The 16,224-nt window shown below is 39.8% G+C and overlaps 1 protein-coding gene across 4 annotated transcripts in view; it reads right to left on the reverse strand.

Moving 5' to 3' along the window:
• Positions 1-592: 592 nt before the first annotated feature.
• Positions 593-16,224, reverse strand: part of PCGF5 (polycomb group ring finger 5) — a 121,691-nt gene continuing 106,059 nt past the window's right edge. For 3 of the 4 annotated variants that reach the window (XM_004701079.2, XM_045291359.1, XM_045291358.1), the window contains exons 7-10: positions 14,738-14,836; positions 12,272-12,361; positions 7,421-7,480; positions 593-1,286 (exon numbers count right to left, since the gene is read on the reverse strand). In XM_004701079.2, the coding sequence (XP_004701136.1) occupies positions 1,239-1,286; positions 7,421-7,480; positions 12,272-12,361; positions 14,738-14,836 (297 nt within the window). In that variant the 3' untranslated portion in view covers positions 593-1,238. The remainder of the gene's footprint in view (positions 1,287-7,420; positions 7,481-12,271; positions 12,362-14,737; positions 14,837-16,224) is intronic. The other variant, XM_045291360.1, reaches the window with a different exon arrangement.

Raw genomic sequence — 16,224 nt, forward strand, 5'->3', positions numbered from 1 at the left:
TTCAAAAACTGAGAATTTTGAAAAGTTTACTTTCCTGGACTTGCAGACAAACCCCAAAATGAATGGAAGACGTTAGTGAAGCGCAAAATTGAGGACGTCATCAAAGGCCTGACCTTGAGGAGGTTTTATATATAAAATGGTCCATCTCATTTGCCTTTGATCACTACAGAACCTGCAATGAAAGACCTCCAATCGCTGGTGTGGGTTAGCGTGCTCGTCTGCCATACTGCACTGATCCTATTGTACGCCTACGGTTTGGCAAGGTGATCTAATCTACCACTACTTTGAGACTTCGGGAATCATAAAATAGCTACTGAAATCTCTAAAAATTGTAATATTTTAAATCATCACAACCTTCTGCATGCCACGATGACACACCTAAGGCCAACTTAAACAGCGAGACAATGCCCTGTCACGTGAGTGCCACAGTGGGCGGAGCAGTGTCGGCTCGGGAGGTGGCACCACTTGTCATAAGGCATTATGACAGACGATTAACCTTGCTCACGAGCCTTGACTGAATTGGAAGTAAATGTGGTCCTCGGACTGTGAAGCTCGAGCCTTAGTTTCTCCAAAAAGCCGCGTACGTTTTCCATTTGGAGGGCTAGCGGGACTTCCTTGTGCAACTGGTAGACTACACACACAGGTAATTTAAGAATGCCTACAGTTAGGACGTGCGCTGAGGTTAAAGCATAATTGGAATTCTTCCCCAAAGGATTCTGTACACACACAAAAAGCTTACCGTGAACAAGACAGTGGCTCGGAAACCACTTTTCTGAATCTATTTCCCATACAAAATCATTTCAAGCTACTAGATTCTTGTACAGTACTCTATTTAAACAAGAATGAATAAAACAGTAAGCATGTGAAAACTGCAACACCACAAAGATTGAGCCATTTTACGAGTGTAATCAAACATTAGAACAATCTTGCGACGGGCAAGCACACAGTTCCAAAGACTTGATCACGGGCGGCGGGCCTAACTGATGTCAACTACGGGTGGGCTGCACACTGTGAGCGGCACAGGGACCATGTGCAGACAATTCAGTAGCAGAATGGCACTTGGTTTGCTCTTCATAGAAACAACAGAGATGCAAGTGACAATTTAGAGACAGACAATGGCCTTATTTGCATGCTGAAGATCTGGTTGTGTCCCTCTGGTCCACACACTGTTCATTGTGCAATCTGTCGATGAGTAAACAAAGAGTGCAGGATTCCTCTTGGGGTCGAGGCCCCTTGGTCTAACCAAAGTCAATTCTTGGTCGATACTGCAATACCATGGGGTATGACTATAAAACAAAAACAGACGATCAATATAAGACCATGTTTATATACAAATGATAAAGACAGTTCATATGAAGAAAAAGTTTTAAAATGCTAGGAGATTAGAATTTATAGTATTTCCTGGTATTCAGGATTGTGACAGACTGTAATTACCATGAAAACGCTCTTTTAACTCTATTTTTTCTCTCTCTGGAATTAATCAAGTTTTCCATAATAGGCAGCAGAGGTCAAATTCTAAGGCCTGGGACCATCACACCCTTTCCCAAATGCAAACTAAAGTAGTACGACTCTTGGGGCGAGGGGTGGGGATCTGAAGCTACCAGACCTGCTGGAAGGTAGCAACCCCTCAGGGGGTAGTGACGGCACGGCCACAGCACTGCTGCCGGTGAGAACCGGCCGAGTTACAAGCCGGCAAAGAGACCAAACTATGGGAAACCCGGGTCGTTTTCACAGGCCAGATTTTTCACAGGGTTGATCTTATTTTCTTTGTAATTAAAAAATGTGTAATGGCTCTTAAAAAACAACTATTGAAAAACAAACAGCTAATTGTTATATGAGACACATAGGTCCCTGGCTCCTTTCGATAACCAGTTGACAGGAAGAAAGGCTGCCACACAGTACTCAGGAAAAACCACTCCCTGCCCCATAGAAGCACAGCACTACCTCTGCTCCTGGCTTTCACCTTGCCCGTTCAAGGTGAAAGGACAGAGACTGATCACCAGCGTTCTGAGAACCAATGGTTTCATTTTTCTTAAAGACAGACTCCCCTTTCCCAAACAAAACTTTTGCTAAACCGAGGAAGAGTCTGTGATGCGCACTGACTAGTACTGAAAAGCCACTGTCGCCGAGTCGGTTCTGACGCACTGCAACCATCTGTAGGGTCTCTGAGGATCTACGTGTGTATGGGAGCGGAGAGCCTCCTATTTCTCCTGTACATCGGAGCACTAGTGGAGTGGAAGTCTGAGTTTGAGGGAAGAAGTTACGTTAAAAAACTACAGTCTCGGAAACCCGCAGGGGTAGTTCTGCCCTATCTCATAGGGTTGCTATGAGTCAGAACTGACTCTGGTGGTGAGGCTTCAGTTTCTCCTGTAGAGGGAATGGTGAGTTTGAATGGCTGACCTTGTGGCTAGCAGTCCAACATTGGGGGGATGCTAAGTGGCTGGTGCAAAGAATGGCATATAGCTCGCTCCCTTGCTACCGGCCTGTCTCAATGTTTAGATGAAGGACCACATGAGGTTCTAGCACAGCTGAGCCGAGAAGTACTGAGAAGATGCAAAGCTGGATGGGGTCTTTACCGCGGGGTTCTGGATGGGGCTGGTGGGCAGGAAAGGCAGTCCCCTCAGTCTGAATGCACCAGCTCAAAGAGCCTCCACCATGTTCAGAGAGATGGAGTAAAAGTACCTTGGTCTCTTAAGGCTTCCTGGGTCCAAAACGACTTTGTTTTTAATTCCAATTAACTGTTTTTATTTCAAACATCATGCTGTCCCCTTGGAATCAGGGAGCAGGGCACAAAGATGTGCCCTTTGCAAAGCTCCCTCAGTGGCTCTCAAGTTCAGCCAGATTTGGAGACCACCAGCCTAGACAGCCTACCCTAACTTTACTGAGGTCCGTTCCACCCACTCCAATGCCCTGCTGGTCCATTGATGATTTCCGTTCGCTTTCTGCAAATAACCAAGTCACTCCGAGAAGAGTAGCGCCGCAGTACACAGCAGCACCCATCAGTACCAGTTCGTCCAGGGATGAAGGACGAGAAGGAAGTGAGACATCTAGGTTCACATTACCATTTTTTTGGGAATTTTATCGGTGTCTGGTTGAGAAATGTTTTGTCCTCCCCATCAAATCATCCTCTGTTAGTTTGTGCTATGACAATATCAGAGGTTTAATAATTTTTTTGAAATTCATAACACTGGGAATTTTAAAGCGAATATCTTAGGTTCTAGCATTTACGTTTCACTGTGCTTTCGAAAGTGAAATGGTATCATGCTGGCTTCTGTGGTAAAACAGGGACCGTTGCTACTTCTTGGCATAAAATCACTGCACTGACTGGGTCTGCCCATGTTAGAGTTTTCAGTCCTCGGTCTCCTCATGCACACATTCAAACGTGAACATTTTATAAAATGGCAAAGCTAACTTTCATTTTTCCTGCATACAAAGTATATTCTCTTATCCTTTGAGTCAACAGGTTACTGTGAGATTTGTGAAATATGAAAAAGCATAAAGATTAAAATGAAAATTATTTAAATCTGACTATTTCAAAATAATCACCCTAGACCTTGTAGTCACTGTCCTTCGAGTCTCAGGAATATGCTTAACAACTGGAATCATGCTAAACATTATTTTGTTATTTTTTTCTGACTGAAAATTTCTCTTGCTGCCCATTTGCATTTATTCTAGCATAAATTAACCTTGACCCAATCACTCATGTTTCATCTCCCAGGACAGGCTATTAGAAGTGTAATTGCTGGTTCAAACAGCATACACATTTATTTTAGATATGTTTTGATGTATACTGTCGCACGGGCTTTAATGACAATGTTCCAATTTTTACATTTCCAGAAGAAATGAGTAGCCATTTCCCTAAAGCTTCATTGATAATAAGCAATGTCTTTGTAAAACAGCATTTTCTCTCTCATTTCATTGGCTTCTACAATAAGCTAATCATTTAAGTATGCTTATTAGCCAATTGTTTCCTTTATTTGTGACTTTATAGATTTACTCAAATTCTTTATGTATTAAGGGCATTAACTCTTTGTGCTATATATTGCAAATATTTCCTTGGTTATGGTATTTTCAATGCATATTTCAATATTAATAGTCAACAGAATCTGTCTTTAGTTCTTATTCCTTTGAAAGTATAATAAGAAAGGCCATACCCACTCTTGACATCAGCTATTCAACTGTATTTTCTTGAGGAACTGGTATATAATGTGAGTTATGGAATGAATGCCCATCCACCCCTAGCCAATAGTCTCATGCAAGTAACTGAAAACAAGCCCCACAAGCAACTGTACCTCCAAACCCGTTTTCACCTGCACAACCACCCTGCATTCTCTCTGCTCCAGCCCTGCGATCCTCAAGGGAGAGACACCTGAGCGAGGTCCTCTCCTCCCACTGCAGGCCCGGCATGGTGTTCCCTGGGCTGGGAGGGCTCTATCCCAGACGTTCACGTGGCGCCCACCCTCTCTCATTTTCTTTTGAGCAAGGCCCTCACCTCAGAGAGATCTTCCCTTGGCCATCCATCGTGCAGAAAATTTTCTATTTACCTTGCTTTATTTTTTCTTCTAACACCCTATATATTTTACTCATTTAATTTTCATCTGCTACTTTTACTAGGACCATACGCTCCATGAGGATGGGATTTCTATTCATTTTTTATTCTACAATTCTGGGGCCTAGGCGGTGCCCTGGGAATACAGCACTAGACAGTCCTGAGGGAACAATGTGAGACTGGCACTGGGCGGGGTGGTGTTTTGTTCGATTGTACACCGGTCGCCGTGCCTAAGAACAGCCTCCAGAGCACCTAACAACAGCAGCTACACAGACCAGGGTCCAGCGCACGGCCAAGTGCTCAATGGATGTTTGCTACATTAATTCGTTCTCACTCTTTGGAAATCTATCTATACAGCCTCATACATACGAGAGTTACTCATGTTTTAATTACTTTACCTTTAAAAGACATTTTCATGCGTGACAGCGAAAGTGACCTCCATTAGTCATTTTAAAGCTATGGCTGACTAGAGGCCCCCGTTTTCCATATTTCCTGATGGGCATGAGAATGACTACTTTATCAAGGTAAATAAGAATCTGGCAACTGTGTGTTTAGAATAGCATAGAATGCCATAATTGAACTTTGGGGGAGAATTGATCTAAGTAATTATTAAAGCACTATCAAAATATCTGAAATGGTATTTTGGCTACGTGTATATATATGTTTTTGTTCTCATGAAATTTTAGGTCAATGGTCCTGATACCTGCAATCTACTTTCAAATGATTACACACACACACACACAGGCTGTAGAGATGAAGGGGTATGAGAAGGAAAGAGTAAGAGAGGCAAAAGAGGCAAAATGGGTGAACCTAGGTAAAGGTATTCCTTTCTATTATTGTTTTCTTTTGTTTTAGAAAAAGAAAATCCGGTATCAAAAATAAGGTCTTAGCACTGAATATTTTTCAAATGCTTTGCAGTACCTCCTGATAATTTTTCATTTACTTTGAGTGTTAATCTATAAAGTAAATATGTATAATACATATTTTCTATCCTTGAAATACTGTATCATTTTTCGTACTTCTAATGAAAATTATTTTTGGTCATTATAATGAAAAAAATAGTTCTAAAACCCATTTCCTAATACTTTATCATCTGTTGGCATTTTGATACCATGATTGTTAACTTTCTAAAATAAATTGGAAATAATTCCACCTTTTTCAATGATTTAAAATAATTTAGAGCAGTGAAATGATTATTCTTTAGAAATTTTGAGAGAATGTGACCATAAAAAAACTACTCAGGCATCCTTTGAGGAAGTAATTATATATATAAAAACACCTTTCATGAGTTAATGATTTTGGTTTCAGGGTTTTCTCTTCTGTGGGGCAAAATTTGGTCCAATTATATTGTAAGAAATGTTCACAAAACATAACATAAAGGAAAGATGTACACATATTTTCTTGTAATCAAAAGGTGATTTTTTTTCCTTGAGATTTTCTGATTTGGGGCTAAAAGTGCAACTGATTAACAACCTGAAGTGTTGAAGATGAGGGAGTGGGGGGCGGAAATCCTATGGATTCTTGAAAAATTGGTTTTAGTTCAGTTTTCTAATAACTCTGACTAGGATTTAATATCTATTTTTCAAGAATAAAACAGACATCAATACCCAGAGAATAGAGGGTAAAAATCACGTGTGTTAATTTGAGCTAGGGAGCAAAGACATCACTACAATTTTTCATTTCAAAATCAGCTATGAAGCTAAAAGCCACGGAAGCATCTATGAAGTGCAGAATATGCAAATTTCACCAACTCAGCTGAGTTATTCATTCGCTCTTTACTCTCAATTGAGTAACACACAAAGAGAGATGTATTATTTTCTCGAAATCATTTTCTCTTGGCCTTTATAGAAGTTTTAAATGTGCTTACTCCATTGTGAAAAATACCAGGACTTTCAACAGGTGTTTTAAAGAACAAATTTTAATGAAGTCACTAACAATAAGATTGAGTGAGCTTCTAAACAAAGGGTGATTCAAACATCTTTGATGATTGACGGTGGGTTTTTCCCTTTATAAAATATTGAACATGCTTTCATCTGACCCTGCCTCAAAACTGCAACACTGGAGGCAGCAAGCGTGCTAGTTAGGGTTGTTATAGCCTTACAATTCTGCTTTCTTGCATCCAGTGAAGTAAGAAGGCAGCCTTAGTTTGGGAAATAGAGGAGCAACAGAATTTTACTGAAATGTCATGAGCCCAGAGATTAAGGTTCTGTACCGAAGAGTGATCCTGACTATCCTACATATAGTCTCATCTGTTCCCGAAATTTAAAAATTTTAACTAGATAAATTTTCATTGAGATCCAAGCCTAAGTTTCCTCAGTACTTCATCCAATTATTGAATTAGTGCGGTATCATTTTATTACTAAAAGTGGTAACAGAAGTACTTAGGGAATCAAGCTCACAGTGAGCTTTAACTGTTATTTATGGTCACTGAATCTGGCATGAGGGCCCTGTTGGTTATGTGGTAGGCTGCTACCTGCAAGGTTGGTGGTTCAAAGCCAGTAGCTGCTCTGGGGAGAGAAAGAAGAGACTTTCTGCTCCTCAAAAGATTTACAGCTTAGAAAACCCTGCAGAGCAGTTCTACTGTGGATGATTTTGGGGGAATCTAGCATTTTATCTTACACTTATTAAAATTTTCTGACTCATAATGGCCTTAAGATTTTTACTTCCATTTTTTCACTTTGGAAGAATGAAATGGATAATTCAGGGCAACAAAAAGAATGAGAAACTTTGGGGTGGAGGTGGTGGTATAAGCTGAAAAGATCATTTTGTAGCTCAAGCAAAGCTCCACATGTTGGACACTTGCGTTCGGGATGACAGCCATCCCAGGGCAGCATTACTCTGGTCATATGCACAGCCGTGAGTGCCTCTTACCTGATACAAAGGGCCATCCTGAGGGCAGACTTGCGAAGCTGAGCAGTTCAGACACCGAAACTGCGGAGGAGATGAACTCATCAGATAAGAGGCATCCACAACTGGACATTTAAAACGGATCATTTAAAATATGATAATGTCAAACATTAAGAGTTAACATGGATTACTTTAAAGTAAACACTTCCAGAGCATATGGTAGTTATCTTTGAAAAAAAAATTTAAGACTTAACTACTAGTGATGGTTAAAATTCAGCTTGAAGTCATTTTAGCACGCAGGAAACCTTCACCCAAATGGTGGCCTACTCTTTTTCCTTCAAAAACTACTGGAGGGTCTCATCTCTGGAGGACAAAGCGAGCACTCTCCCATTTCTTCAATCCTCCCCTGGACCAAGTTCTTTCCTCTCTTTCTACCTTCCCCTTTAAAAGAACACCATCCAAGGAGCTCCGAACTCTTAGTGGGCAGAGAACTCTGCTCACCTATAAGGAGGGGAGGGGTGGGGTACTTTCCCCTTTAGATTAATTTCTTTATATTAATCACATAGAGTCTTAGTCTCTAAGAGTTTCCACTTTATTCATATTTTCAGACTTAAAATAAGCTCAAGCCCAGGATGGCATAGGGCAGCCACTCTGCAAATGTTTCCTGAATACTGCAAGGACCAAACAATTTTTTTTAAACTACAGGGCTGACTCCTTTGTAAAACCATTATTTCCTAATAGCTTAACTATTCACATAAAAAAAAAAATAATTCCAGAATTTGATTTCCAATACTATGTGAAATACTACTTAATTATAAACTCCACTTTAATTGTAAGGGAGATACAAAACATAAGATGTTTACTTTTAAATTTTGCATACAAATGACTTCAAAATGGAAAAAAAGGGAAATACATAAAAAAATATAGGAGGTGCCGATTACACCAGATGAATCTCACATTCCAGAGTTGCTTTTTAAAAGCAAACTTTCACAGCAACTTAAGTAATCAAAAATTAAAATATAGTTGAAGCTTTTAAAATAAAAATTTAGAGTGTTGAGTGCCCTAAAAGACTGACTTTGTACATAGGAATGAAGCCCTGGTTTTCTGCACGGGCTCACTGGTCGACTGACGATGTAAGGCCTGCTCAGCACTGCTGTCCTTTGGCAACCTTGTAGTTTCCTCTGAAGACTCCCAAAGTTCTGGTGTAGACTTTGTTTGATCATGCCAACCTCAGATAACGGTCAGTCAGAGTAAAATGTGGAGGTGGAAAAAGGCAATTTCACCAAGTGATTGCTTTTTCCTATTAATCTCTTAGGTGCCAATCAAGATGGATATGTTTGCTTTCCCTAAATCTGCCTGACAATGCAAGTCAACCAAATCAAGACATGGGGTAGTCACTTTTAGCACGGTCCTGCTACCTCATCTAACAGGCAGTGCTTAGGGAGCTGTGGTGGGCGTGTGTTGGGTTGCTGTAACTGCAAGGTCAGCAGTTTGAAACCACTAGCCTTCTGAGAGAGAAAGATGAACTTTTCTACTCTTGCAAACCTACGGGGACAGGTCACTCTGAGTCAGAATGGACTCAGCAGTGGGCTGTTTTGTTTGTGATTCGGGTGTGAGGGGAGCAAAGTGAAACAGCCGATGAGTTCAGAGGAGCATGGAAGTGATGACTACGGAAGAAACAAACCAGATGGGAGGTGTTTTCAAGGGACTATGGATTTGACTTCAGGAGGGTGGAGAGAAGTCTCAGAGGTTCAATATATACAGCCTTTGCTATCACTGGCTGATTGAAAAAAATCCAAAATCTTATTGGATACTATTTGAAATTTATCCCATGCATTATATTTCCTCTTCATATGCCAATTTATCTCGGTTGGGGGGACTGGAATTTTTACCCCCGTCTCCCTCCATAGTCGCTGTATAAAACTGTGAGCAAAGTTCAGAGCTGATTCTTGAAGTTAAAAAGAGTTTAGAAGTTTATCACTATCATTCTCACTAATGCTTAGTCAATGGCCTACCCAAGGCGCTTTGTATTCACATCGAAGTTTGAGAAGCACCTAAAAAATACATATATAATATTTCCCCCCACTAATAAGTAAAAGATGAATGCCAGTATAAGAATCTCAAGGTGGCAAGATAGTTAGGAACGGAAAACTCTTAAGAGTTGCTAGCTAAAGTATGACCAGATGTTTGCTTAGGTTCCTGAAAAATCTTAGCATGAGTTATGCTAGCTTGGACTTTACCCAAATGTATCTCAAAGAAAGGGGATCATAAAAGGTTATAGACAGGGTATTATGTGATCAGATTTTTACAAAAACTATATATTGTTTCATGCCCTTAGAGGAATAAAGACTGCTTAAAAGAACAAGCTAGGAAATCCAGAATGACACACACAAAAAGCCTGTGGAAAATTAAGTAACATGGACTTGTTTCATGACTCTTTGAAGCCCCCTTGTATATATGTGTACATGTACATAACACATCAATAAAGGGAGGGGGTAACTCAAGACAGGTGAAGTGTGTATTGTTTAGTAAATTGTATTTCTAGATTAAAAAAAAACCTTAGAGTAAGGTAAGAGTTTTAACTTCACTGGGGTATACATGGGCTCATGGAGGGCTGTTCCTGGCAGGGACAGAGAAGGGTGACAAGTTCTGATCTGTTTTCCACAGACTGCTCTGATGCTGTGCAGGGCAGGGGGATGAGGGTGGATGTGGGAAGCCCAGGTCGCAGACTGTGATGGTAATCCTGGATATGGGTGGCGTTGACTTGGATCAAAGGAGGGGGGTGACAAGAGGCTGGATTCTGAATACAGTTCTTTGGATGGAAGAGTCTATAGCATTCGCTAAGAGGAGAGAGAAGGAAAGTAGTAAGGGCTGACTGGAATGTGGAGGAACCAATCTGGGAAGTGCTGAGATTGTGCGGGCAGAGGGAGGAAGCCATGGAGGGGAACAACCAGAAATCATGCTTGTCATGTCTGAGGAATGAAGTGAGTTTGACTAGTTTCCAGTCACACTAAACACTGTTGCCCTTGCTTCATGCTTTAACGTCCTCCTGAATAAGAAACCATAAGGGGCCACAGTGCTTTGGGGACCAACTCAAAAAACATGCCTTTGACAACCAAGGCATTTAGACTACTGAGAAACACCACTGTAGGGAAAGCTGATGTCACTGATGGTCCAGTGATAAAAAAACATCTGCGTCAGCTCGGCTGTGCTTTGACTTTGAATTAATGGGCAGTGTAAGTCACCTTTGGGGCTGGGCCTTGAGGATGTTTTATAGTGGGGGAAGGGGGGAATCATTTACAACCCCTCAAGCAGAAACCAAATCTGCACTAAGTACACCTTGAACTATTAAAAAGCTAAATTAAGCCAATGTGCAGTATCACACTATCCACTCCCCAACAGTGCTGGATAAGACAGCGCTCTTACCAGTCCGGCCATCAGTACATGGCACCCAATAATAATTTACTAAATACAAAGGAAATCGGATTTTAAAAAAAGGAGCCCAGAAGTTTAATGAGCAGTTGAAGAGCACACAGCTAGTTACAGTGAGTGGTGCCAGAATGTAATTTGTTTTTCTTCTTCCAGAATGGAACTCTTCCCAGAAGTGGCTAAAGATTCAGGCTCAGAGGAAGACTTTCTCCAAGTGGGACTCAAATAGAGAAAAAGGAATTCTAATTCAGGAGGGTAGGTACTTCATTTATTATCATATCACCAATGACCTATCTATTCTGTAGCACAAAAATGGATTTCTTGAAGTTTATTTAACAGTCCACAGACTAGTTCAACTCAGTCACCCTTAATACACTTAGAATCTGCATTATCTGTCCTTGTGTGAGGTTAAACATCTTGGTTTCTTTTTTTTCTTATAACTTATGTTTTCATAACCAAATGCCCTAAACCTAGTTTATAGAAGGTATATTAAAAGGATACAGAATGTTTAAAGTGATGATATGGCTGAAAGGGCACCGGGGGATCATCTAAGTCCAGCCTTCCTGTCTATTCTGGCTCGTGTTTACTGATGCACTCAGCTTATAGCAAGAAATTCCAGTAGCATTACGACTATATTCCTTATTCTGACATATCAGCCTCACAATCCCCTAGTAATTTTCTCTAGTATCCATGTGATTCATAAATCAGGTTAAGTATTCTTAGACCCACTAGTTAGCTCTAATCAGAGATATAGCTCAAAATAGGGGTTCTCTCCTTTTAACCGTTGCGCACTGGGCAGCATGTTGACTGCAAGGTCAGAAGCTGCAAACTACCAGCCGCTCCAGGGAGAAAGACGAGGCTTTCCACTCCTGCAGACTCACAGTCCAGAAACCCACAGGGGCAGTTCTACTCTGTCCTATAAGGCTGCTGTGAGTCGGAATACATGGCAGTGAGTTTAAGAATTGAATTCTTCAGCCATCAGAAATTAAGAGACTCACTCACCCTTAGGTCCCATTTTACACAAAGAGGGTCCCCGCAGAAAGAGATGACCTAGCTGCTGGCTAGTTTGTCCTCTCTACCACATCCCAATGATGCTCTTAGGAGCCAGAGCGGACTCAGTCTCCCCTGTCCTTATTTAATTATGTGCAGGTTCACTTATTTTATTGGGTTTTAAAAACATAGGTAGGTTCTATCTTCTGTTTTGAGGCTAGTATTGAATCTATTTTAGATGGGGCTTTAAACTCACCTTCAACATGATAAAACCATTTATCACAGACTCGGACTTGAGCTATTGTTCACAGAGTGGGTGGGAGAAACAGTAACAAGAGGAACCAGTTTCGTCTTTCCCAAGTGAGCTTGCTTTTAAGTTCTACTGTCAGACTTGAGTAGCGTAATGGTATACAGCTAGACAGAAACTTAAGTAAGTGTAAAAACAAAACAATTTACGTTTTCGCCCCTTAGTCGCCATCTTGTCATATAGATGAATTCCATAGTATGATCCTTCCCCATAATTTCACCATTGCACAGCACATCCAGCTTTAAAAGAATAAGTTAAAAACCCATTAACATACGCAATTTTGAATTTTTACATGGGGTAAACTTTTTCAAATTTCAAAAATATTAATAGTCATAACAAAATAGAAATTATCATCCATCACTTATAAAAAGAATATTGTTTGAACATTTCCAGTAATAGAAGTTTTAACAATTCAGGCATAAGTATCATAAAACACTGTATTTGTTCCACATACCTACATCATAACTTCATATGCATCATTTTGAAATGCCATATAGACTCTCCTAGTTCCTATCTCCGTGCAACCTTAGAAACTACAATTTTGACTCATAGAAGCTTTTTTGGCTTATGAATTCATCTCTTTGAATATTGGGAAAGTGAGAACATTCTAAGGGGTTTCTTTCTTCAAGGAGCCTGAGAAGCATGTGAGAATTTCCTATAACCACTGTCAAGTGGATTCCACTCATAAGCTTGCTTGGTGCCACTGAGACAGCTCCAAGTCAATGCGAACTCTCAACAACCCACAGGGCTTCCACGGCTGTGAACCTTTGTAGAAGTGGACAGTCGTATTTTTCTCCTGTGGAGTAGGTGGTGGGTTTGAACCACCAACCTCAGGGCTAGCAGCTACGTACAGAAGAGTTAGGACTGTGCTACAGGCCTGTGTCTGTTAGGTTCGTAACTTGCACAGTATTTATGAGCTCTTCACTCTAAACCAAACAACCCCAGCACTCCTTACAGAAGGCAGGAGGAATGGCAATCATTCGCTAAGCTAGCAAAGCATAGTTTTAAAATGTTTATTGTAGACTCCCAGAAGTCAGCACTATTTCAATACTGTAGCTACTCAAAGCAAACAGAGGATTTAAAGAGTGCAGAGGGGGGGAAGAAGAAAAGATTTTAAATCATTCTGTGTCTGATGAAATAGAGACAAGGGTTTTGAACTCCAAGCCCCAAATGAGTACAATTTTCATTGTATTCTGGACACACTAAGTCAATTCGATGGATTTGTTTGGCTGCTTTATGGTGACTCAGAAGTCATATCTTACTAATTCTTTTTAAAAAAGAACAAAATGTAGATTTCATTTTCTTTACCTGGCCTAAAAAATAATTTCATAAGCCAAAAAAACATTAGTTCTCCAAGATTTCATTAAATCCTCCTCCTACATGTTGGGCACAAAATAAAGATGGAACAACATATACTCCGGAAAAGTCTAGGAAAAGCCCCATGCAGTGGGATAGGTAAGGAGCTATCAGTGAATTAAGTATCTACTTTTCCATAAAGAAATATAACACAGTAATGAGGCCATGCCAGATTAATAGTTCTCTTAGCCCTACCAACTTCCCCAAAACTAGAAAACAGTCACCCAATGAGTTGGACAAAATAACAAGGAAATTAAACCATGCATGGTATTTTGCAAATAGACAATAGACGCCCCAAAACAATTTCATTTTCATTTCTTAAGAACACAGGGATTTGATATTTAACTTCCACTGTTTTTCCTAATATGAAGCGACACTGATGTTCATTGCAGTATTAGTCAAAAGGTGGGAAAAACTACATCTTCATCAACAGATGAATGGACCCATCAGTCAGTTTATTAGTGGTTTCTGGGGGAAGGAGAAGGGTGGTGACAGGTGGACAATATGATGATTGGAATCAATGAACAACACACACAGAAATTGTGAACCTGGAAAATGTTTTGTTTGTATTTGTGTATTCATTAGTTCATCTGAAAGCAGAAGCACATGCTTCTTGAGAACACAGACTTAATACCTGTCCATGTCTTTTAGCATTTTATTTATTTCTCCTTCTATTACTATTGACTATGTATGAGCCAGATAATATATGTGCAGATATATATGCGAGTGTATACTACATGTTTGTGTGTGTGTACGTGTAATACAAACTAGCCCTTTGTTTTCTAGATGGTACTATCAAAATCCAAAGGGGAGTACCAGGAGCATAATGTTAAAGTCATGCCCTTTGGATCATAAATATTCCCTAAATGCTAAATATGTTACAAACTGCACTGTCACCAACATCACAGAAAATTTTTCTGTGCTATAAAGAAACTGGTAAATTGCATTTGTTCATATTCTAAATATCAGTTTTAGCTAGTGATATGTTTGGATATTATGGAACTACGGGATTTGTGAAATCCTTTTTGATAAAAGGCAATTTTTCTACTGTAAATTAAAAAGTCCATGGTAATGAACTCAAGAATGTTCACATAATAATACACACACACAGGCACATACATACTCTCCCTTCTAATTAGAAAACATCAAATGCATTAGTAACTTTTGCTCGGGATATGCTAACATAAAAATAATTCATTAGAATTCTATTTAAGATCAGAATCATCAAGATATTCCAGGTCAGATATTACATAACTTACCTCATAAGAACTTGGAAGCTTTAGTTTTAAACTTAGAAATTTTTTTATAGTTCCCACAGTTACACGTGTAGAGCATCGGATGAATTTCTTCATTAAACCCTAAAGTTAAAAAAAAAAGGTATTAAAATATCCTATTTTTGTATAACCCCATAAACATAATCTACATTTCAAAATATATTCTGGAAATGTTTCAACTTGCAAGTTTTTAGCTCCTGTGGGTAAAAATATTTTTAAGAATGTATTTTCATGTACATTAGGAAAATTCTGGTAAACAGACCAAAAAAATATGCTCCTCCTGGTTGACTCTTTGGTAAAGAACACATCAAGAGTTTCCGTGAAAATAGCAAAAGAAAGGTCATAAAAGGGATATCGAATATTATATGAATGTTATGGCTGAAAGCATTAGGATCACTTTGTAAACCCTTAGCTCATCACTTCTAAATTACGTTAAAAAGGACAGTAATTGCAGATGGAATGATGAAGAGCCTACAACTAAGTCAGCAGTGAGAGACCAGCAACAAAAGAGAACATTCTCAGGACCCTCGACTGGGCAGATTCACATCCACCAAAGGTCCCTTTCGGCTCTTAAGATGATGGCAGCAAAGCCATTTTATCCTTCATGCCTTCAGTTTTAGAAGACCTGAAAAGCCAGAACTGAGATCAGATAGTATCAAAAGTGAGTCAAGCCTCTTTTCTTGTAGGACGCAACTCAGAATTCCTGACTTTTTGAGGCCTTTGTGGTTGTCTATCCCTCCACCAATTAAAAACAAAACACCTAAACCCTTACAGTGCTTTTCTCCTGTTTCCAGAATGGTATGACAGGCACCCACTAGGCAAATGAGTTGTCAAGCTTGATATTTCTCTTAAGATCAAATTCACAATCCATAAATTCGTCACGTAAAGCTCAGTACATTCTAGTATTTTAACAGGTTGTGCAGTCATCATCACTACTTAATTACAGAATATTTTCATCACTCACAAATCCTTTGTCAGATACACATGCAACCATCACGTTTCTGAAGAGTTTAACAGGAGATGAACTTGTCAATGTAGAAGATAGTCCAAGAAGGGCCTTGTAGGCTAAATAATACTATGAGCCAGTAAACTATGGTCATGGCCCTTGGAGCCAAATAAGTACAGTTTTGTTGGAATACCACCCAGGCCCATTGGTTTACTATTGTCTAAGGTGATTTCAGTGCTACCAGAGACTTGCGGATAGCTTCTGTGGAGACCACAATGGTTGCTGACCAATTTGGCAATGATATTGGCATGGCCTCCAACCCTGCCTTACCCAAATTCGGGCTGTGACTCTCTCACTTGAGATAATGAGTGAAATTAAGGGTACAAATTACTCTAAGCATTGTGATGGTTAGATTTTATGTCCACTAGATTGTACCTGTGTGGAGGTAGGGGTAGAGTTCAACCTATCCATGAGGTCTTGGCCTCCTTGGCGGTGGGGAGTTTTCCATGAGAGAGACACTCACTTC

The sequence above is a fragment of the Echinops telfairi genome, unplaced genomic scaffold, assembly GCF_000313985.2.
Source record: "Echinops telfairi isolate 266 unplaced genomic scaffold, ASM31398v2 ScPeMD7_70;HRSCAF=299, whole genome shotgun sequence".
Classification (NCBI taxonomy): Eukaryota; Metazoa; Chordata; class Mammalia; order Afrosoricida; family Tenrecidae; genus Echinops; species Echinops telfairi.